The following is a 24,598-nucleotide window of genomic DNA, read 5'->3' as shown; positions in this document are numbered from 1 at the left end:
GCAGCATGGGCTGATGGCAAGAAACCTGTGAATGGATTTTATCCTTTAATTTATCAGTGAGAAACCAACTGATACAGTTAAATAGCCACAAATATGGAACCAGTCTGAACACTAAGAAAACTACTGAAAAAATGAGATGCATTCTTGCACGTGGCTGATGTTATTAGAGATTCAGAGGTGGTTCTTTAAATAAGTGCTTTAAATGTGGTTTACATAGATGTCTAAGTATAAAGAATAAAAGATGAGGGTGGGTGTTTTTATACTGAATAGTAATGATGTATCCACATCCCTGCAAAGTATTAGGGAATTGTCAGGCTGTGTTGAGGAGAATGGCACTTGCATCACATTTTGGCTCTCACGAGCCAATACCTCTTGTCTAAGGTCTCATTTTGGGTACAGACTAACACCTTTGCATTTGATCCTGCTGCCATTGAAACTGATGTGAGGCTGCTTATTAATGAAAGCGGATAGCAGGACTGGGACCCTGAAGTGGATATATTCAACTTTAAAGGGCACAGTATAGGGTTTTTCCCCCTTCAAGTATGAAGCACTGTAAAAGAGATCTTCCTTATCATTCAGCAGCAGATCTGAGGAAGAGGCTCATGTTATTCTGTTATTTTCTAAATCTGCAAAAGCAGCACACTCTGCATTTTGGCCAGAGGAGCAGCAGGACTGCTGCAAGTGTAGTGTCATTGCACGGATGGCTTTTTCCAGTGGGAAATTCCACCACCACCAGCCTTGCCAAAAGACAGCTTGGAGGAGGAGAAAATTGCCTGTGATGATGGCGGTTCTTTCACAATGAAATAAGAATAAGCAGGGAAATCCATCAAGCTGTTAGTCACACATTTTTTACACATATATATAGCATAGTGCATGTGAGTGTGTCTATGTGTGTGTATAAAAAACTATAGTGCACTCACACTCTCTGTATGAAGCATCACCAATTTCAGGCTTCAAAATGATAAGAAAAGTAGCTCATGATATGATGTGAGATAAAAGTATATGCAATAGAAAATGGCCCAGCAGATAATTTTGTTAATAGTCTTTGTATTTCGTTTTTATGGAAGATACTAAGATTAGTGTGGCTTGAAAATAGATTGTACCTCTTTAAAATGAGCCTTCTTTCTTTGTAGCCCTGTGAAGCCTGGAGGTTATTTTTAATTTTAAACAGCGCTTATTAAAGAGAAGTGAAATCAAAGGGTATTTTGGAATGTAGCCTTTTCTTTAAATACATTCCTTGTAGGTGGGGAAATCTAGAAGTTTTTTGTACCACAGATGCTCAAGCTCCATTAATATGTCTTTGTGTGCAAGTTCATAAGGCGATACCATCTTACAAACTGGTGTAGGAGAGATAATTGATTTTTAGTGCTTTCTAAAATGCAGAGCACAAACAGGCCACAACCATTGTGAGTATGGAAGCGTGAAAATTTGCTTGAGAAATAAGCCAGGGGAAGTTTTGATTCTGACCCCTTTGTGTTTAATACCCTGCATATGCATCCATGAAGTTTAAAATCTTCAATAAATGCAGCGCATATCTGCCATAAAAATTTTGTGCTCAGCTTTCTATAAAAGATTAAGTGATAGAGGCCCAGGTCTTCAAATGTACTATGACTGTGGGGGAGATCCCACTTAATGTTTAAAAATGTTTCCAACACATGCAGTAAACTTCTGAAAAACCAGGAAAGTACACAGGACTTGAACAATGACAGAGCAATGTGTTTGCTGTAGCTTGGAAGATAGAGATGGTGGCTCTGTGTTTAAATGAGACATTCCCTGAGTTAAATTAATTTCTGGTGTAACATTGCAAAAGTCAGTGTAGTAAACTGCTCTTCAGGGTTAATTCAGCTAAAAAGCTACGTGGTAGAATCTACTATGGTAGATTTTATGCTTATAAATGTATTTTGGGAACCTTGTTTGTTACTCCTTAGAATTGGACTGTTTATACTTCTGTGTTTGTTTGTTAGCAAACTATTTAAAACCAAATTGCAACAGCACTTAGACATTTGAAGCCAATTGGAAGTTAGCCTCTAGCACCATCATCAGTGGAAGCAGAAGAACTTTTAAAAGCAGAGCTGTTTCTCCAGTCCCCTTGAGAAGAGGTGCAGTATTCTGGAAGCAAGGCTCTCTCTCTTAGGCTATTTTCTCCTTGAACACTTCCATGAGCTGAAATGTGTGTTCAGTGATCAAATGTGCATTAATTAGTCCTGAACTCTGCTTAGTTTGCTATCAATGTTCAAAAAGAGAAGATACATGTTTATGAGGAAGGAAATGCAATTTTTGATTTGTATTTTGGGCTCTTGCCTCTAGTGCTGGGGCAGAAGCAAGCTTTGAGGGCAAATATGAGCAGAAATTTGAATGTAAAATGAGATTCGGAAAAAAAAAACCAACTCTTCCTTAAATTCCATTCAGAATCTACCATTATCAAATATATGTAAAATTACACAATCCATTCCCTTTGAATTTTATCCCTAAATTAACTATAGTCATTAGGATGTTTCCTCAGGCAATTCTTCACTGATGCATACTTCTTCCCAGCTGATTTTATTTAAAATGCAACTTCAAGTTCCCCATCGGCTGTTCAGCAATGTAATACTGAATCTACAAACCATCTTCCAGAATGAGGAAGAAAATTCTGCTCTGTATTCCTTCCTCAAAGTACAGACATTTCAATCTTTCCCTTGCCAAATCTTTCCCTTGCCTGTACACTGAGGATTTCTGTGGGACCAGATAATGTGGTTATGTAGCAACTTCCCCCAAAAGCAGAGCTGTAGCAATTCTCTCAGCCTGAACATCACCCTTGCCTAGGGATTTCTGAGCTCTAGGGCATGATGTTAATGATAAGGCTTATACCCTTAAACGGCTGCTGTCATGCCACAAGACAGGGGTGTTGCCTGGTACACTTAAATTGGTTGCTGAAGCAACTTGGATCGTGATTTTTCCTGCACCAGAACCTCTCCTTGTGCTTTTTAGTTGAGCTGTACCCTCTTCAGCATAGCTGATGTTAAGCTGCAGCCCAGCCTGACAGGTCTGGACTAATTCTCTGCTGTGGCCACTCTGGAATCCCATTAGTGAAAGAGCAAGCAGTTTCTTCCTGCCTTGGCTTCAGAGTGCTTTGCTCAAATATTGAATACTTGGGACTAGGGTTTTGAAATATTGATACAGGAGAAAGTACAGACTGTCTCGGTCAGGCCTCGTGCAAGCTTTGCTCAGACGCCTTGGCGTGGGGGGAGCGGAAAGGTCAGCATGACTGGCTTTCTGGGTGTGGGGTGGGGCTGGGGAGCAGTCTGGCCTTTAACAGATTGTGTAAGAGGGATTTGATGGGATGAGATCACTCATGATTTGGCAAAAGTAATACCCAAATGCCATCTACTGCAGTTCACGTCTTGCACAGTATTGACCTAAACAGAGCATAGAATCACAGAATGCTTTGGGCTGGAAGGGACCTGAAAGATCATCTAGCTCCATCCCCCTGCCATGGGCAGCAATGTCTTCCATTAGACCAGGGTGCACAAAGCCCCATCCAACCTGGCTTTGAACACTGCCAGGGATGGGGCATCCGTAAGTTCTCTCAGCAACCTGTGCCAGTTCCTCACCACCCTCACAGTAAAGAGCTTCATCTGATACACCATTCCAGGTGAGGTCTCACCAGAGTGGATCAGAGCGGGAGGATCTCCTCCTTCACCCTGCTGCTTGTGCTTCTCTTGATGCAGCCCAGGATGTGGTTGGCTTTCTAGGCTGCAAGCACACATTCCTGAGTCATGTAGAGCTTCTTGTCAACCAACACTTTTGTTCAGTACATTCTCCACCCAGCCTGAATTTGTGTTTGGGATGGCCCAGCCCAGGTGCAGCAGCTTGCACTTGGCCTTGTTGAACTTCAAGAGGTTGGCCCAGACCCACCTCTCACACTTGTCAAGGTCTCTCTAGATGACATCCCTTGCCTCCAACTTGTATCACACCACACAGCTTGGTGTCACCAACAAACCTGTGGAGAAGGTGCTCATGTGTGAGGCCTGCCTATGTGATACTCAGGTTTGTTCCTCGGGTGTTTCTTGGGGCCTGCTGCCCTTTGCACAGGACAGCAGTTTCAGCAAAAGCCATTCCATGGTGAAGAGAAAGAAAATGAACATGTAAATAATAGCCTTGAGTCTTTTATTGATCTTTATGTGTACTGAACAGTCTCCCTTTCCCTGCTGTCAAATCTTTTCCTTCAGGCCACTTTTCTGTTAATGCTTTAGTGATGTCTGCAGTAATGACAGATGTGCATTCTTCACTGATTTTATTATATGTAGATCTTCCCAATGTATTGGTTTGATATAAAATGATCTCAAATAGCCTCAGGGCTCTATGAGAGATTTCAGATTCATGGGAAAAGGGGCTTGTGTAGCTACACCATCTCTTGCACAGTGCTAAGCTCTGCAGGCAGCTCTCCCAGCTCTCTAAATCCACTGTGCAACTGAGGAGAGACACAGCTTGCTCTGCCTCGATGGTAGCAGATTGACGAGTTTGGCTGGAGGTTTTCAAGCTGCAACAATCACAGGGATTGTCACAGCAGTAATGGAAGAACAGGTTCCTTTGTGCAAACATAACAAATCCCTTTGGGAGTGCATGTGTGTGCAGGAGCACTTCTGTACCCCAAGCAGAGGGCAGTGCTTTTTGTGACATCACCGCGGGTCAGCCTGGGTAGGTTCTGGAGGAACATGGCATAGCTGCAGTAAATCTTTTAGACAGTCTTGCATTTTAGAAATCAAAGTGGTAACAGCAGGACTGTCCACATGAAGTCTTCCATGTGCAGCTTTGTGTTTTCATGCTGTTTTAGGATGATGGGAATGTTGGACATTTGACCCCTAAAGTCTTGATATGAGCCACAGCACACCAGGGAAGAGAAATGCCGGGGCCCTGGGAACCTCTGGCTGTGTGTACACATTGGATTCCCTTAATGGACAGCAGTAAGAGTAAACACATGGCTTTGGCTGACCTGGTTTTTGGTTTGTTTTTATTTTTTTCCTCCCCTTTACATGATGATTTCTTCTGCTGTGAGCAGTGAAGATGTTGCAAACAACCCATCTGCGTTTTTGCAACACCTCCTCTCTTCCTTGATTATTTTAGTTTGTTGGTGTCACTTTGCATGTTTATACTATTTTCAAATGTTTATGTCACTCTCTTGCCATATTTTATTTCCACCCCCCTGTTGCTTTATAGCATTTAAAAGAGCTTGACTGCTTTTCTTTTCGCCTCCTTTTTTACCTTAGTTACCTTAGCAATATTAATTTTATCTTCTTATTTTATCTCCCTCCTTTTTTAATCTTATATAGAGATATGAGATTCTTTTTCACCTTCAGTCTCACAAAAGAAGTTTTTTCTTCACCACATCAAAATTTTTCATTTTTTTATTACCTTTTGAGGATTTTTCTAACAAAAAAAAATGAGATTACATTAATAGCGATATTTTAGAAGTGGAAATATATTCCTCATCTGTTCAAAATTACTTGTTATCCACCCCTGTGATTAGGTAGACACTAATCTGAAGTGCTCTGCTAGACATGAGCCATGCATGTACATACTTCTTTTATGAAGTTCTTTTTTTACTGACAACAAAAGGATGTGTCTTCAGTATGTCTTCTTCTGCTGCATGCAGTAAGTACAATAGTTGCCCGCTTAGCTGCCACACAATAGAAATCTGGGTTTCATTTGAATTTTCAAGGTTGTTGAAAGTGCCTTTAGTATTTTTCTCTTCTCCCTTTCCCCCGATTTCTTTTTTCATTATTTTTTTTTTCTCTCCATAGGCATGTCAGCCTCCAGCAGAGCTTGAAAAAGAGGAAAGAAGAAGGGGGGGGGGGGGGGGGAAATAAATTAAAAAATCCAGCAAGGTGTCCTTAGCTCTTCCCCGCACCTGGAACTGCTCATCCTGGTTTCACGCAGCGCCGTTGCGGGGGGCACCCAGGAATTAGCACGCCAGAAAAACGGGGTGTGAGGGAAGGGGGTGTGAGGGAAGGGGTGTGAGGGGAGGGGGTGTGAGGGGAGGGGGTGTGAGGGAGGGGGTGTGAGGGAAGGGGGTGTGAGGGAAGGGGGTGTGAGGGAGGGGGTGTGAGGGAAGGTTAGGGCGGGGGGGGGAAAAATAAAAAAATAAAAGGCGGGGGCGGGTGTGAGGGGGGGAAAGGAAGGAAACCCCGCAATTTCGCGCTGCGAAGGCACAAAGAGACGGGGGCGCTGCGGGGAGGGAGGGGTTCCCCGGAGGCGGGGCCGGAGCGGCGGCCGGGAGCGGCGGAGCGGGAGGCGGCGGCGGGAGCAGCGGGAGCCGCCATGGAGCCGGGGGGCCGGCGGGGCCGCCCCGCCGAGGAACCACCGCGCCCCGAGGACGAGGAGGTGGACCCCCGCATCCAGGTGAGGGCCTGGCTCCCGAGGGGCGACTGCGATGTTCTGGGGGGGGGTTCGCTTCAATGTGTGCGTTGTGGCTCTGTGTAATAATGGGTGCCTTTTATTTCATTGCTTTTCAGGCGTAGGTGCATGCATATATATATATATATGTGTGTGTGTGTGTATATATATATACATACATACACTTAACGTGGACACAGGCATGCATATAGACACACATTTATTTATTTATTTATTTATTTATTTATTTTAATTATTTAATTCATTAATTATATTTATGTAGTTAATTATTTTCCCCCCGGAGCAGCCCCGGCTGTCTGGGCGCCCCAGCCCTTTGTTAGCCCGGCTCTGTTGGCTGTCCCTCCTTCTCCTCCTCCTCCTGCTGAAATTCACCCCCCCCCCCTCCCCTTTTTAGTTTTGACCATGACACCGTGACCTTGCTTGTGGAGCGGTGCTCAGAAATTCATAAATGCGGGAAAGCGTAGGTTTAAAAAATTTATTTCGTTGTTTTTATCATTGTTTTTTATTTGTTTTAAAAAGGAGCGTTAGTGGAATATGGTGCTTCCTCTCTGTGAATGCCTTCTGCAATGCTTTTTATTCTTGCGTGGTGTCTCAACAAAGCTTTTCACCCCAAAATCATGTCTCGACCAATAGCCTGGTGCAAACTTCAAGCATGCTGTGGTCCCTGAAATGAAATGTATTTTTAGGTCTCTGCAGATTTATGGCTTTTGCCTCCAGCATTGCTGGGACTGTTTGTCATGAATGAATATAACATGTGTGTACATTGCTGAGAGGTTCCTTGGCATAGATCCCTGCTCGCTGTAATTGTCATTCTTCTCTCCATCGTGAGCATTTAGTTTTCCAGGGCTGCACAGAGCAATTGCAAAATTCTCAAAACATGGTTACACAGAACAAGGCCCTCAGCCAAAAGCCATCCTGGTACTGCCCTGATTTTAAGAGGCTGAGCTTGGTTGGTGTCTATTGATCTAATTTTGGCCTTAGGTTCTTCAGCTTGCAACACGTTTCCACATATACAATTTGTGAATGGTCAGCAAAACAATTGTTTTTGTTAAGTTTTCTGTTTGGTTGGAAAAACAGGCTGCCGTGTCTGCTTCCATGAGAGCCATCAGGTTCTGAGTAAGCGATAGTAAGAGACAATTAGGTAATTTTTGGATGAGTGTTTGTTTCAGATAACATGGATACTCAAATAGGTATTTTCCAAATCCTAGGAGCAGGAAACGAAATCTGACCTCTGAGGATAAGAGAGCTAAACTGTTGTAATTAATTCCTTTCTGGTTGTAACCAGAGTCATTCTTGTAGTCTAGTGGGAAACTGCTCAAGTGACAATCAATTTACAGCGTTCGGTTTGTACGGCAGAACATTTCAAGACGTATTCTGTTACACATGCTGACAATTAAATAACATTTAAATTGGAGAACACTACTGTTAAAAATCTTATAATCTCTCATGAAGGAACATGTAGCTCAGATAAGGAAAGCTATCAGATATCCTCCTGAGGGTTGCTTTTTGTGGTAAGAAAGTCAATAAGAATGAGCTTTATTTTTACAATAACTTCATTCATGCCAACACTACTCTACTACATATTTATTCAAGGGATTTAACACCTTTGTTTCTGATCAGAATGTTGGCAGGAAGGCAAATTACATAGACATAACTGTATGTCCCATTGACTGGTTTTGTTATAAAATGATTTGCCAAAATCCAAAATAAAATGCCTCTCATGTGGCAAGATGTGTTTCTTATCGATTCTGTCCTTCCACTGCGTGTCTCCTGTGATAGGGCAAACTTTATGCTAATCTTTCGGGGTGGGTGTGTCTGTCTCCCCAGTACCTTACTGATACTGGCTGTAATGATTAAGGAGACAGAGCTTACTGAACCTTGTGTTTATTTGTAATAGTGAAGAAGTAGCCAGAATAGGAAATGTATTGCCTTAACATAAAACTATAGAGCTTCTCTGATTATTTTTTCTTTTCAGTAGTAAAGTAGAAGGCCGGTGGCAAAGTTAGGCTGAACACCTCAAGGTTTCCTCTTTTCACTAAATTCATTAGCCAAAGCCCATGTGAGCTTTCAGTAGGGATGCTGAATGAACCTTCTCAGACATGTTTTTTCCCTGATTTCTTACTATGCATCTGACTTTCCTTCTAGGGGGAGCTAGAAAAACTGAATCAATCTACTGATGATATCAATCGCAGAGAGACGGAGCTGGAGGTACAGAATTTATCCTTGCATTTTCCTTTTGTGCATGTTGGATTTTGTGAACAAAAGGGACAGTGTTTTTTAGTAGGTTGCCTCCTGAATGGTAATTTTGCAGTAGGAGTCTGGTGATGATTTTTTTAAAGGTATGAGTTGACCCAACAGCTGAAAAGAAAGGGAAAAGGCAGAGGTATGCTGACAGTGTAAAAACCCTGCGTGGAGAACCTCACACACAACCACTGCCAGAACTTATTTTTGCGTTTTGACACTAAGTGTAGACAGGTTTTATTTTTACAAGTCACTGTTTTGTGTTTGTTGACTATAGACAGGGAAAGTTTATTTGGTTAAGAGGTTTTTGCCATACAGCTGTCTGCCAGGATCTTCTCTTTGGTGGCTGTTTGGGTTTTTTTTTTAGCTTGTTATCTTTGCCTTTTTTTGTCATCACTTCCTGAGCAAGGAAGGTGGTGAAGGAAAGTTGAAATAGAAGACTTCCTGGTTATACAGTGAGGTTTTCTTGGATACTTAAAAATCTAATAGCAAGTTTTGAATACATTGTTTCTAAATCCCCAAATTTGAGCTTTATCTACTTGGTAATTATTCTGGAAGGCTCAACATTATTGATCTAATAGTGAAGCAAACCAAACTGTCCTATTTGTGTGTCTGAATTTTCTTCTGTTTGCAAAACAGAGAATATAAACCCGGTGGAAGTATAAGATGAATATGCTGCTAAAGAAAAACTGGCATAAAATATGACTTGACATCCTAAATAATTTTGGTATCATTGCATAGTTTTGAATACTGTATCAAAACAGTTTGAGATTGCAGTGAGGAACATACTATAAAAGTACATCTGTAGGTTTCTGTCTGTACCTTCAAAATGTCAAAGTTTGGTTTGTTTGTCTGATTTTTACTTTTTAAAAATTTATTATTTTTAAATTTTTTCTTTGTGCGTATCTTTTCATGAGATGGGCACGTCAAGCATGGGGTGGTTCTTGGTGGAATTTTAGAATTCTGAAATATCCACTGAGAGCACTGAACAGAAAATGGGGTTATGATCTTTGGAAACAAAGCAGCCTTGTCCTGTAGCTTTTTTCTTCTCCCCACTTGTTTGCATTTTCTGTCATTTGTGGTACGTAGATCATGAATTTATTGGTAAATAAACTTAGTTAAATGGGGAACTGTTTGCTGTACAAAATTACACAGTATTTCTGCGAAAACTGTTCAGTGTCACTAGCATGATTAAAATTTTATGAGTGAACTTTAAAAATCAGCATTCTGGTCTGCCACAGTAGCAATTAAATGGACTTCAGGAATCTTTATACAGATATGTTGAAAATAAAAAATCATTATATGTATCTTTTCAGTCTCCTTATTTCATGCTGAGGTACTGAAACTGAAAGATGGTGTTATGGATAGTTGCCTGGATTTCATTAATTTTGTCTTAACCTTGCGCTGAGGACATTTTATGAAGCAGATGGAATAGTAATAATAATGCAAAGGCATCCTCATGAAATAAATCCCAGTGACTTTAAGATGGGATTTCTCTGCTTGATTAAAATTATTCATGTGATTGAGTGTTTGTCAAGCCTGCAGATTTGTAGCTACAGTGTGTGTAACACGTGCTGAGCTGTAGAGGCTGACAGGCTCCTGGAAATATAATTGTAAATAAATGAGCAGAATTTCCACATTAGCTTGGACTTACCTTGTTGCTTACTCAGCCTAGTAAATACCAGGTAGGTTAGATAGACAGAAATCATATAATCATTCTCTGCACTTTGCCATTAAGTGTTTATTGCAGATCTGTGTGTAGTACTTACTGTAATCAGTTTTTGATGGAATTAAGGTGAAATACCGCCAAGAGTATGCTTTCTTGAATGTTTCCTCTTCACTTTTCATCCAAAAATCTTACTGGATGGATGCCAGTTTGTGGTATCATGCAGCTGCATAATTTTTAACCCATAAAAATTTTCATTAGATTTGATCTGCTTAAATATTGCGGACAAATGCAGTTAGATGATGTAAGCAAGGCTTAATTTATATACAGGTCGATAAATGCATTTTAAATGGACTTAAAAACTTTCTGGGGAAAGGAATAAAAAATCCCACAACACCCAATGTGTGTGGCTAGCAGAAAATCTGCATTCATACTCTGGACAAGAAAGAAAGACTTGCCAAGCAGCCTTATAGGATAAATCCAGAGTTTAGAAGGAGGAGTTTGGAATTGAGATCATTCTGTTTCAAAGGCTTTCAAAATCCATGAATAATGTTGAAAATGTGGGCTTCTGGGAGAGCCATGCTGAGTTTCCCTTTGAAAATTTGCACTTTTGGCTCTTATTAGCTGCTTTGGGTCCTTCTTGCTACCCCTTCCTAGTTTGTGGTGTTCTTGCTATATTTCGTTGGAAGAAAGATGTATGTAGGTGTTTTTTAACCAGACAATGGAGTTATATTTATCCTGTTTTGCTAGCATCATTTTCTTCATCTTTTCAATATCTTTAATGGGAACATAGATGTATCCTTCCATTATTTAGAGCACAAACTGCTGACTGCCAGCTTCCTGTAGCATTACTTTGTGGTCCATACATTCCCACTGTTGATTTTTTTTCCCCAGAATAATCTGGAAAAGCGATGGGAGTGTTTGAGTAGAAGGTATATTTCTTAGAAGGAACTTCAGAAAAATACACCCATGTTTTTGTGACTTGATGTACTCTCTGATAAGCAGGAAGTGTAACCTTGTGGCATCTGAGTTCTGCAAGACTTCTGGACTTCCTGCATATAGCTTTATGTAGGTTGTTCTAAGTGGGACTGCTGGCTGTCTCCAGTTCCCATTAACTGGAAATATAAAAGCTGTTAAATCCTTCTAAACCCATGCTTCTATTCTTGCTGTGCCTCAGGTCTGCATCTGCAGAGTGGAAGCAATAATGCTGCGTTACCCAGTGGAAAATGTTGTGGGGCTGAATTCAGTAGAGGCTTTTAGGATTTCGTGGCTACGCTGTCTTGGTGTAGCCACAGGAATGTCCATGTTTCAGCAATGTAGAAAATACCGGTGTCTACTGCTTACAGAGGTGATGAAATGGGGAATTCTGTTTTAAGTTGACCAGCCAGCCATTTCTTTAAGTTCTCCACTGAAACTGCCACATGATCTGTTTTTAAGTTGAACAGCCTGGGTTTTTTAATCTTTTAAAATATGTTCTGCACCCACACTACCTGTGAGAGCACTGGATGTACATGCATGGCATGACTTGAACAGATACATTGAAGTTGGCTACATCTATTCTTTTACTTGGAAGAATTACTCATTTTTTGCTCTTTTGATCTCTCCTATTAAACCCTGAAGAAATATCCTGACCTGCTGACGCTCGCAGCCTGTTCAGGAGTTGCGGAGCTGCTGAAGGGCACCGAGTGGCTGGTAGTTATATGTTGTGTTAATGTATTGCCTGTTAATGAATCTTTGATTAGACTTGATTTAAAATCCATAATGCTGCTCCTACTAAGTGCAACACTGAGCATTACTGACACAGCAGAAGGATGATGAGGGTTCTCTGAGGGATTTAACACTTGGCTTCTCTAATGTCCCTGTTTATGTTTGAAGTGTCTGTGAAGAGCTGGGGGAAACGTCTTGTAGGGGAGATACAAGTGTGTTTTGGCCAGATGTAAGAAGTTTTTTCCTGTTTATTGGAAATGCATCTCCATCTGAACTCGCATCAGGAGCTGCAAATGTACTTAACAAATGTGCAGGACTTGCCTGTCCAGCCAGCTCTGGCTCTGAAAGTACAGCTCAGATGTAACAAATTAACCCAAGGACCCTCTGGCAGCATTGCGGGGAGGGGAAATGCAGCACATACCATTAAAGTTACCACTGGAATCCCAGCTATCCCAAATGTGGTTTTTGTTGGAGTTTTTTGTGTTGCTGGAGCTACAAGCTTGCCAATGTATGTTGGGAGATACTGCACAGGAAAACTAGAGCTGAGCAGTGCTGCTTTCAGCCATGCTCATTATTAGAGGGCCTGGTTGGGATCCTTATTGTGTGCTTGCCTAGATTCTCCAGTCCTGATCTGCAAGACTTTGTTACTTTTAGTTCTGGATTTATCATAAAGGTCACCCTGGGCTGTTGTTGGATATAAGGACAGGGCTTTATTAGCTGTGGTGTTCTTCCCCTTGTGAGCCTTGTCAGCATTTGAACCCTTCTCAGAAGGGGGAGGACTTTTTCTCATGGTTTAACCCCAGCTGGCTGCTAAACATGACAGCTCCTTGCTCCCTCCCTGCCAGTGGGACCAGAGGGAGAACCAGAAGAATAGAAGTGAGAAAACCTGTGGGTTGAGGTAAAGGCAGTTAAGTAAAGCAAAAGCTGCATGCACAAGCAAAACAAGGAATTAATTCTCTGCTTCCTGCTGGCAGGCAGATATTCACCAGTTATTTAGATTGGCGTCTTACTTCTTCACTAAAATACGTGGTTTTAGGGAAAAAACTTGAGCTGTTGACCCTGTCACACATAAAACATGTAAGTAGATTTAAAAAAAAAAAAAAAATCCTGCATCTTTCAGGCTTTAGAAACATGACCTCTCAGTGTTTGGAATCTCATTCTGAGTGTGCCTGCCTGGCTTGAGGAAACATCTCTCTGTGGAAACATCCGCCACCTTATCAATATCCCTGTGCAGCATTTTCCAATGTCCACAAAAGAATGCAGAGATAAGGACAAAGCAGCTCACTGGCTGGTGTTCCTGCTGGCTTTTGGAGCAGGATACATGCGTGATAGATTCATCCAACGCTATCAGGACGTATCTTTCCGCATTTCTTTATGATCTACTTGCTTCCATAGGAAATGGCTCCTGTGTGTGAATTGCTTGTTATTTTGCCTTCTGCTTTCATCCAGGGATGAGTAAGGGAAGGCTTCTTCCTCTGCTGTGGCTCTGGAAAGATTTTGTCAACCAAATGAGTCAAAGGGCTTTACTTGATTCCTGTTCTTGACATAGAGAGGAGTTTCCAGCCTGGGAGAGGAAGGCTTAGGTGGAGAAATCTTGCTTTGAAAGGAGCACCCCAGTACCCTCCCATGGCTGCTTTCTTCTCTCTTCTTGTAAGAGAATTAAAAACATTTGTAGTAAAAAGTATTGGTAATCTCAATTCGTAACTGCAAACGGGAGGTTAGAGCAACTTTCAGGTACTGAGTTTTTAATAGTTCTTAGATGGCATATTAGTATCTGCCTGAAAAAACAACAAACCAAAGACTTTTGCCTTAAAAATTGAGATACTACTTATCCACTGCCTTGCACTTCGTTTTTAAGGTTTGGTTGCCAGTCTGGCTTACTTGAATTGCTCAGGTACCAAAGAAATGTTAAAAGTGTTTTTAACTGGTTCGAGGCTTGAGGGTAGATTTCTGAGCTCACCTTGTGCATCTGTTTGGTGTGGATGTATGATACTGGTGCTGGTTTAACTTGGAGGTGAGCTGCTGGTAAGTCATTGTAGCAGAGAAGGTGGGTATGGATACTGTCAGCCTCTTGGAAATAGGTGAAGCCTGTCTCTCAGTCAGCAATTCCACTTCCCGTGCACCTCCCATGCTTGCCAGAGGTTCTGCACACCAGACTGGCAGAATGGTCATGGGACAACCTTTGTAAATGAAATTTAGATGTGCTCAGAATGAAGACGATTCAGACATGGATGATATGTAATGCTCATTTAAAAAATAAAATAGTTTGAAAATACCTGTTTCATTTGATGGGCAGAAATAGTTATTTGCTTGTCATCTGGCATCTAACACCAGCTCATCACCGTCATTCAGGAGTGAGGAAAACAGACATGCTTTTTTCTCTGACAGGCGCAGTGTAGGTTGAAAATTGTATTTTAGTGTTTCCCCCACTTTTGAGGATGGATCTTCAAAATGCTGCTGTAAGGATGACCTGTCCTTAAGTGTGGTCCCTCTTTCTGGTGCAGTATCAAAAAGCTGCCCAACAGCATGGCATTACAAACAAAGTCTGCTTTTAATAATGGACTATTGCAGCAAAAACATAGATGGAGTGGAAGTCTGGCATGCTCCCTAAGATGGTGCTAGTGAAATCTCTTTGGAAAAAAAGTGCTAAGGATTTCCAGGAAGAAAGTTGATGAGTGTGGAGCTCTTGCAGCCATAGATCAAGATGTTGAAATATGAACTGCAGCTGTCCACGTGGTGCATTAAGTGCTCTGCCTGCTAGAGTGTGTGTATGACAAACATCTAGCCAGTGAGAGTCTACTTACTAAGGCTGTAATTTAGGTGAGAAGCTCCTCCTGCTACTTTTTGGTTTTTTAACCTTGCGAAACACATTGAGGATAAAGTGCCTTAATTGGCTTTTGTCCAGCTTGGAAAAGGTTTATCATCACCTCATTTAAGCAAAGAGGAGGGAAAAAATACTGAAAGCTGACTGGCTAACATTTTAAATGTTACTTTTCTATTTCTAAAGTCAGAAGCAAGGTGTTCTTAAAAATGATCACAGAAGATTAGGAGCGAGTAGATGGGAAAACATGCTTTAAAAGTGTCAGCATGTTTGAGATGTCTCATGGCAGTTGCATTGCTTCTGTTAGAGTCTGTGTATGTATTCAGTGCAGTGGTGAGAAAAACACAATGTGTTTTTAAAAACCAAAAAACCCAAAACAGAAAAACCCACCCAGAAATGATGAGTGTGACTCACATATTACCTAAGGCTGCATACTTGCTGTTATCAATGAATAGCATTTCTGCTGGAATGAATTATCTTTCAAGAAACTGAAATACAGAAACTAGAGATTGAGGACTATGCTAGAAAATTTCTGTGGCATATTTTGCACTCTCTTGGTTTTGCTCGTGACTAGTTGCAGGAATTGACATATTTTCCTTTCTCTGTTATCCCTGTGTGCTAGATAAAGGTCTAAATGAAGCAAGAGTTTGGTAGTTAAATAGTAACGCTAGTATGGAGGGGCAGGTCATACCAGAGGATTTGATAAGTAGCTTGAAAGTGTTGTGGTTGTCTTTCTAACATGGATGTAGGACTTGCCCCGCGCTGGGACCCTGGATGAGCTGCAGTGGTGTGCTGCTCTGAGCCTCTGAGTTTCTGATGTGAGTGTCCTTACAGAAAACACCATTAAGAGGATTTATAGCTATGAGCCACTTCACATGTGGGTCAGAGTGTCTCACTGACAGTAACATGGGAAGTCAGACATAAAGCAGTGAATTAAATCAGCTCCCAGGTTGCTGCCTTGACCACAGGCCCATTCATTTCCAGGAACAACAGATGTACTTCTCGTGTCCCAGAAGGAGTAAGTGCACCAAGCCCAGTCCTACTGGTGCGATTATCTTGATGCTTCTGACCTCCCCATTTTCACATGAAGCATAAAAATAACTGCTGCACCTGTAGCTCTCACTCAGACTTCCCCAGGACTACCTGCCAGGGGAGTTTTGCGCTGTTCCAAGGGTGATGACTTCTGCAGATGCTCTGCCAGCGCGTGGCCGGGTGTTTGCAGGGGGGAGCTGTGACCCTGCTCTCAGGAGGTGTTCCCGTGGCTCCCAGGTCAGGGGCATGGTCAGGAGAGCTGGGTCACTTTGGGTTGAGGGGGCTGGGTGGTGTGGAGGTGCTGCTTTGCCACAGGAACACACACTGTAGATAGACAGTGTGGGATTGTTTGCTTTGGTAGTGCAGTTGGGGCTGGTGGAGGGTAAAAGTGGCGTGTGGAGGGCTGCAGAGGGCATGGCTTTGGAATCTCACCTCAGAGACCTTGGCATCCTGCTCCTGGGATGGGATGGCTGGAAGCCTTTGGTGGGGGGACTGATCCCAGCAGAGAATTGAGCATCTGCTTGTTCTGTCATGCAGAAGGTGTTGGAGCCCGCAGGCTTGTATTTCTGACGGTCAGGAGCCTGAGAATAAATGTCATTTAAAATAAGTTGATGACACAGACACTAAGTTCTGGTGTGTTTTGGTTTTCATTACTGTTCTTCACTGCAAGAATGAGGGTGGTCAGACCTAAATGAAGCCTTAAAAGGAGAATCAATCATCTTTGGAGGAAAAATGATAAACTGGAATTTCTCACCAGTGTGTTTTTCAGCTGAAGCTTCCAATTCTGTGTAACTAACTACTGTGTGAAGTTGTGCTCATGGGCAGATGTGTATTTCACCATTTGTAAGACCTGTGCTTCAGGCACCAGTTAGAGGAGCACCTGGAGTTCAGTAATTTGCATCTGTTTCATCAGAGTTAAAGGGGGATGAATAGGTACAGAAGTTGCTGTTAATTTGACTGCTTTGTTCTTAGTGTCTTTTGGTTTTTGGTTTTTTTTTTTGTTTGTTTGTTTTAAACTCCTAGTGGGGACTAGTCAGTCATCTTTTTCCTATTGGATAGGACTGTATATAATTATTACATGAATAAATTTGGGGTAGGTCTCCAGGCACAGATTTATAGCAATGATTTCTTTGTTCCAAGTGCTTGTCTTAAAAACATGGGAACTGAACTTTCTGATGAATCACTGCACAAGGCTTTTTTTACCTAAACTGTTTGCTTTGCATAACTAGTATCCTTATATGCAGCTTTCACAAAGAGAGTGAAATCTTCCAGCTCATTCATTTAGAAATAAGCTTTTAATTCTGTTCCTACACCTGCAAAGAATTTTTCTCTTTGTTAAATATATTTCAGTACTTAATACTTTTCTTGCAATATAGTCATCGTACTTGGAATGTTTTTTTCAGTTACTACAAAGCTCATTTTGAGCAGTGAACCATGTATGGCCCAGTAATTTAATTGGAAGTATTCAAATTCTTCTCACTGAGACAATCATTGACTCAATTAATATTGTTTAAATGATACTTTTCAGGCTTTCACTGAGAAATGAGATTATTGACTGGATTTGAGTTAATGAAATAATAAGTTAATGTCCATTTAATTCTCCATTTTTGACCTTGTTATCCATTTGAATAATTCCTTAGAATAAATTGGAGTACCTTAAGAATCCAAAGCTATTTGCCCTGGACTAAAATAATGCTGATGCTGGTTCAGGTTTTACATAACACTAAAAAGGCAGCAAAGCTTTTGCAGAAATATCTTTTTTCTATAAAAACTGATATATTGTTGCATTTTTTCCACTTCTGAGAGCACAGTAGCAACTTGCAATGTATTTTAAATCCTCCAGTGAATAAGCAGTTTTGCGTTCTAGAAATCCTTAACAATAATGACAAAACCCTCCTGAATTAGGGCACTTCTTCAAGCCAGCTGCTTCCTGATTATCAACATGTCACTCCAGCAGTCTGCATAAATGCAGCACTCTAATTAGAGCTACAAGCCTTGTTGAGAGCTCACATGGCCCTTCCTCTTCATCTCCTTAAATCCTGGGCCAGGTCCCAGTCTGAATTTGCATCAATCTGCAATAATTTCATATATTTCAAGCCTGTGGTGGATTCTGAGATTGGAATCAGAATCACTTTGCTTACATGTGTGGAAATTTCACTGGAGCAGAGAAAATATTTTAATTGCTTTAGCTAATCATGTAAGGAAGGAGCGCAGCTCATCCCATTTGGAAGGTGCTGGATTTTTTAAATATAGAAAATATTACCAGTGAAGTGGAATGTAGGTGCCCTTCTTCACTGATAGAAACCATAGCTAAAAAGGCTATGGAATTGGGCTTTCTGTGCCAATTCCAGCTGATTTGCCAGCCTGCTGTGGGGATTTGGCCTGCCTGCTAGCACCATTCTAGCATTATCTATATGAGATGTCTTTGCCATTGAAGTCCCTCTCAGAACTTGTTACACTGCTGTTTGACTTCTCACCGAGTGAGTAATTTACAAACAATTCCTCTCTGAGAAACCCTGCCAGAGGTAACATCTAGAACAGGCTATTGTAGGCTTTATATAAAAGCTGTCACTGAAAGAAAAGATTTGGTGTCCAGGATGTTGGCTTTAGGATTTGGCTCTGGGTTCCAGGGTTCCTCTGCTGAAAAATTCTTAGTCCAAATGCCAGTAACTCTTTTGGATGTGTCAGCTCCTGTATGAATCTAAAGAGGAACCTGAAGGTAGGAACAAAAAGGTAGAAATAATTTTTAAAGCTCTAATCTGCCTTTGCCCTTTCTTTCTTCCCTGCAATGTTTTGAAGGATGCACGCCAGAAGTTCCGCTCTGTGCTGGTTGAGGCAACAGTAAAACTGGATGAACTGGTAAAGAAGATTGGAAAAGCTGTAGAAGACTCTAAACCATACTGGGAAGCTCGGAGGGTGGCCAGGCAGGTAAGAACTTTTTGCCTTATAAGCTTGTGGTGGTAGTTGGAGGGCACACACTGTTGGTGTTGCTTTCCTGCTATTAATAACATCCTAAGCATATGAACTTGGCTGACACTGCTCTGTGTCTTCAGTTGCATGTCAGCCATGGGAATTGATGGCAAAATGGATTTCTTCACAGCCACAGCTGCACATGCTCTTCAAACCCAGAAGAGCTACAGCAGACACAATAACAAAAGACTGCTTCTATTCTCTCATTATAAATGGCCTTTCAGAGCCCTGCTCTTTCCTATCAGTGGTTGTACTTATTTAAAAATACAGTGTAGACATTGTGTATCTGGATTTTCTTCTTAAAGCAAAATGTTCAGCAGCTAAATGGCTGCAGCTGGAAGCTGCAAGGAAGAAGGCTAGAGTGGAGCAGGTTTGGGGAAACACGCAGGGTTTGGTGCTGATTGGGTTGTGATGAAGTAGGAATGTGCTAAATGTGACTCTGAAGTGTTTATGGTTTGGGGACAAACTCTTTCTCTGTCATCAGGGCTTACTTCCCATGCCCCAGCTACTACTTGATTATTGATAGGCCTGTTTAGCTCAGGGGAGGATGAGGTGTGGAAGGAAGAGTGTGACCTGGTGGATGAAGAGAAAGCCAGAAAGCTTATGACATGTCAGGCAGCATCCCATTTTAGAGAAAAAGCTGTTGAGAGTTGGGTGTGTGGTGGCTTAGGCAGTGCTTCTGGTGGGTGTTTGTGGTGGGGCTTGCTGGTCTGTGAGGCTTTTTGTTTTTTCCCCAAGGGAAGTGTGTTCCTGGTTGCTATTTCTATTTTCTCTTGAGGCAGGAAGAATCAGGAAGAGCTGCCTAGAGCTGCTACTTCTGTGTTTGGCTTGAAGGATGTGTGGGGTGGCATCTGTGGCTGGGTAGCTGTTGTGTTCAATGGGAGAGTGAGAGATGGGGCGGCATGTGTGAAATACATGAAAACTGCAGAAGGATTTTGTTTGTAAAAGTAGGTAGAGGGATGAGAAAAGTAGAGTAGGTTTGTGCCAGGAGGCAGAGAGTAAACTCTCACAGTAAGAGAAGAGGAGGGAAGAGAATGCATCCTCAGAACAGCACACAGGAAAGGGAGGAATGAACAAGCTTTATTCCCGTGAAAGCTGATGAAGCAGGAACTGGATTGATGGGGTGTGACATACAGGATAATATGTGACTATTGTGATGCTTTAAATTGTATAACATTGTTTTGGAGGCATTGTCTCAGGCGATGGGGTGTAGGGGGTATTAGGCTTAGTCCTGCAGACTAGAAGTGGCAAATAGGTAAACTCTACCCTGCTTGCTGTGCTTTGAAGTATCCACCTCTCATCTGTAATTGCTCTGAAGCCCTGCTCATGAGGACTATGGTGTGTGCTAGAGATAAACCAGTGGTGAGCTACAGAAGTTAGTGATTGTGTAAACTAGTATGTGCAATTTGGAAAAACAATCCCTGTGACCCTGCCTTGAGCATGATCTTATACTTCTATTGCTATAAATAGCTGGGTAAAGCACAGCATGCATAGAACTTCAGGAGTTACACTTGGAAAAGTTAATGGTAGAAGCACACCCTTTGCAGTACAAAAAAAACAAAACCATCAAAAGATCAATGGACTTTGAAGTTTGTAACATCACAAACTCAGAGCAGTGAACTTTGCTATCTGTCCTGAAGCTGGCAGCAGATTATGTTCTGGAAATGGAATTTTGTATTGTTACGTCTCTGCTACCCCTGAAATCCATTCAGTCATTCTGGTTCAGAGATACTTTGCAAGGCCACTAAGAAACTGAAGTTCCTGGAGGTCCTTAAATTAGTAGAATCACTGTACCAGTAGTAGGCTTGTTAGAGGGAACCGTATTTTTCTCCCAGTCCATTCTGTCACTAGCTAAGTTTAATGCTATTTATCCCAGATCTGTTAATTTGCTACACGTTCAATTGTCTTTTAATTCCTTGATGGCATTTCATTTTAAAGCAGGGGTTGCCCTTCTAACCACTCATTTCACCTTTTTTTCATTTTGTTTAATGAATCTGGTCATGGAACAGAGTTTCCACTTTGTATCTGCTCAGCAGACAGAGATAGAAGATGGCCTCTGGTTTCCCTTTCACCCTTTGTCTAATAACATCTTAAAATGGAAAATGTGAGAGCCAAGAGGAGTGCAAGCACTGAACGATGGTGAGCCTATCTGGAAGCTGGGAGATTGATGCCAATTATCACTAAAGTACTGCCTGAAGAGTTTTTCTAGTTTTAATTTAATCTAGAAAAGTTCCACTTAACTGGGTGTAAATCCACTATGATAAAGCATGGAGAAGGGGTGAATAGGTAAGGAAATATGAAACTGGAGGAATGTACCAGGGTATTAACATGGATAGGTGCCAGTTTGCATCTCTCTCTCTACTTTGATTTGCAAAACTGTAGAGAAATCATGGGAAGGGCTTGTTTTTGTTTTTTTTTTTAAGTTAATAACAACATCTAGCTATGAGGAATTGTCTTCCTCCTCCTGTCTTTATAGTTATTTTAGAGCCATTAGGCTGCCTCCAAAAATATAGGCACAAAGTTCTTGGGGGCTGAAACAGCTTTAATTAAACAATAAGTGGAAAATGAGTGACTCTACTGGTAAGAGAAAGGGAAGTGTTAATTCCTGTTTGTTGCTCTCAATAAGGGGAAGTAAAAATATGACCTATACATTTTAAGCCTTTTGGAAATACAGAATTGCATAATTAATGACTCTTAGTTTGGCAGAAATGCAAATGAGTAACTCTGGAGTTGTCCAGAGTTACTTGAGTTTAAGATGTCAGCGGCAGGGTAAGTTACTTGATGCAAGCTGCATTAAGTCACATTGAGGAGCTTGCTTTCACTTGGCAGCAGCAGGAGTCTCTTTTGGAAAGACGTGTTTCATCTATTAAGATAAAAAACCATTAAGGAGGTATGAGGGCGGTGATGTGGGGTCATCAAAAATCAGGTGACCAGCTGAAGTATAACACTGGAGAAGCTTTAGGATCTCAAGCCCTTTTGTCTACTCACCCTTATCCCCATCTTGTGCAATCCTGTGTTGGCAGAAGATGGGGAATTGAAAACAAATTAACTCTCCTATGCAAAAGTCCTGTGGGATCTTGTTTGTGGAGTGTTTGCCAAGAAAGCCACGGCTTAGCCTATCTCTGGGTGAAACTTTGCTTTACCAGAACATTGGTCCCCTAGTGTTATGATCTGAGTACTTTGCCCTCTGAAATCGTGGCACAGGAGGTCAGGATGCTGTCTGTGGGTAACAAAGCAGTAATATTTGGCTTTTGCTGAGACTCAAGTGAGATCTAGCTAATGTTCTTGCTCAAGGAGATAACATGTGACTTCTGCCAAGACAGAGCTGTTGTGACTCCTCATTTGGTACAGCAGTGGGCCTTTTGTGTTGATTGAAGACACACCTTACTGTTTTGGAGCATTCCAATTTGTTGTTTAATCAGATTTTGAAGTACTTGTGCTGTGAGAAGATATTTTGTTTGGTATATTGTCTTTTCATGTTGTTCTTTGACTTACGCAGTAATGCAAATGTTCAGTGGAAGGACCTTGGCACACAGAGGATTGTGCATGTACACAAGCAGTGCCCACATTGCAGCAATATGAAATTCCTGTAATCCAGAAGGTGGCACAGGTTCTAAACGTTCAGAAAATCAAACTTTCCATGTCTGTTTGGTTTGGGTGGTGGTTTCTTCTTTTTTCTTTTATTTTTTCCCCACTATTAGCTTCTTCCTTAGTTGACTAGTCAAAGAATTAGACTTTTCTTGCCCAAAGCTAATGGGGAAGAAAGGTGAAGTTCCCAGGAAACATTAATAATGTAAACAGAAGTCCTGAGCCTCTGAGGTAAGGAGTGTCTTAAGCCACTGTTGACTTAACATTTTGCAGGGCTGGGGCTGGAAAGTGCCTACGCAATCGTGTTCACAGTAGTGTCTGAGCAAGTGACAGAGCTGGGAAGTGTGTTACCTCCCTGGTGACAGGATGCTGTGCAGAAGCAAGTGTGGTCTAATGCATAAATCACTGGGCTGGCAGGAGCTGATTTTGTGCTGCTGCATGGCACAGATGAATGACTTCATCTCTCTCTTGGTTCCCATGTAAAATGAAGCTGTCAAGCTACTGTGAAGCTGAGTTCATTAAGGGAAGTAAAAGCGCTTTGGGGTCACTGGGTGAGAGGTGCCATTAAAACACTGCTATCCATATATCATCACTTGTGAACCCATAGACAAATTGAACAGGAGATGTGCCTTTCTGTTTTGCTTCTGCTGGAAAAAGAATCTGATAAAAGTGTGTTCCCATCCCCACAAATGAAACAATCCATGCATTTTTAGTGACTCTAACCTGCTAAAAGCCCTGGGAGTATTGCTTTTTATTGAGTTTCAGCATTTTTTTGGTTCATTTTTATTTGGTGGTGGGCTGGTTTGGTTTGGTTTTGTGGCAGGGTGAGGGGTTACATTTTATTGGTTTAGATTGGGAGTAGGTGAGGACAGTACTCAGCTTCGGTACTGAGCCTATTTGGGAGAGACATGGTTTTGCTTTGTGATACTCCCGTCACCCCTCTGCCCCCCCTGCCTCATTTACCTTTTACAAGAAAGTGTCAAAAAACTTGCTTCAGGCAAAAATAGGTGAAAGATCTGTGCTAGGTCATACCTGTCTGTACCACTCACTAAAGGACCCACCTGAACCACGTGTTCATATGGCAGTATGTTGGGGGATATGCATGTTCTGCTTCCTCTTGGGTCAGTCTTCCTGGGTTTTAAAACTAATTCTTTTTTTGTGTTCTTGGCATACTTAAGCAGCACTCTTTTATCTGAAAAGGCTTGGGAAAACCCGCTGGAATGAATATTTACAGCAATTCTTTTCCCTTGATGTCCAGGCATACCCAAGAAGAAGTGCAGTTCATAGACAAGTAGGGACAGCTGTCCCATCCTGTTCACTGCAACTTTTTATGTTGTAGAGCTCCTTTCTCTCACCTCACTAATAATCTTTTACTCATGTAATATTTTGTAACTGGATTGCCACATCTGTGTGAAGAAATCAGCTGAGAGAATAAAGAATTAGAGGTGAGCTTTCAGATATTCAGATCCTACACCTCCATTCTGCTTGTCTTCACAGAACTGAGGGGAGCCTAGTTACCACTGGGAAATTATTTTCTCTCAAATGTGAGTTTTGATATGATTCAATGAATTTTTTATTCAAAGTGAATCAGGATGAAAAGCAGCTGCTGTAATCTTGCAGAACAGGAACGGAGGAGGAACTGAGCCACTTCATGGTGAAGGTGGGAGGGGTGTGAGCAGATAAGAGCACACCTACCTAGCTGGAAGAGTCTTCCTCAGCAGATGAGACTGATACCCTTCTTTGTAGAGATCAAGCCACTAAATGAGCAAAACTTTTTGCAGTGGCCATCTCAGCTTCTAAGTGTACAGCTTGAGATGTCTGAAAATAGTGTGGCAAGTATGGAAAGTTACAGATAGTAACTTCCTTAGCTCAGAAAACAAAATCTTTTTAAATTCATGTAACTTGGAGGTTCAAAACTGCCAAACATGCTTAAAGATTAATTAGGAACTGGCAACTGTGGTCTTGCCAGTGTCAATTCCTGCAGCACCCAAGTTTTCTATCCAAATTCACTCAGTGAGTGAGAGCTAATGGGATCACAGCACCAGCTGGCTCTGCTGGGAAAAGGAGGGCAGCATTGAGTGTAGATGACAGCTCCTGGGTCCAGTTCCAACAGTCGTAGATATCCAGGTCTTTCCCTCTAGTTCCTAGAAACTAAATGTTTATTATTATTATCCATC

The 24,598-nt window shown here is 41.7% G+C and overlaps 1 protein-coding gene across 4 annotated transcripts in view; it reads left to right on the top strand.

The window, feature by feature from the left end:
- Positions 1-5,923: 5,923 nt before the first annotated feature.
- SH3BP5 (SH3 domain binding protein 5) overlaps positions 5,924-24,598 on the top strand; it is a 51,535-nt gene continuing 32,860 nt past the window's right edge. Inside the window, exons 1-3 of one of the 4 annotated variants that reach the window (XM_023919314.2) lie at positions 5,924-6,381; positions 8,542-8,604; positions 18,663-18,791. In XM_023919314.2, coding sequence (XP_023775082.1) covers positions 6,301-6,381; positions 8,542-8,604; positions 18,663-18,791 — 273 coding nt within the window. In that variant the 5' untranslated portion in view covers positions 5,924-6,300. Of the gene's footprint in view, positions 6,382-8,259; positions 8,456-8,541; positions 8,605-18,662; positions 18,792-20,543; positions 20,601-20,842; positions 20,973-24,598 lie in introns of those variants that run through there. The other 3 variants (XM_086849935.1, XM_086849931.1, XM_086849928.1) reach the window with 3 other exon arrangements.

The sequence above is a fragment of the Cyanistes caeruleus genome, chromosome 1, assembly GCF_971803275.1.
Source record: "Cyanistes caeruleus chromosome 1, bCyaCae1.hap1.1, whole genome shotgun sequence".
Classification (NCBI taxonomy): domain Eukaryota; kingdom Metazoa; phylum Chordata; class Aves; order Passeriformes; family Paridae; genus Cyanistes; species Cyanistes caeruleus.
This window is presented reverse-complemented; position numbering and strand designations above follow the sequence as displayed.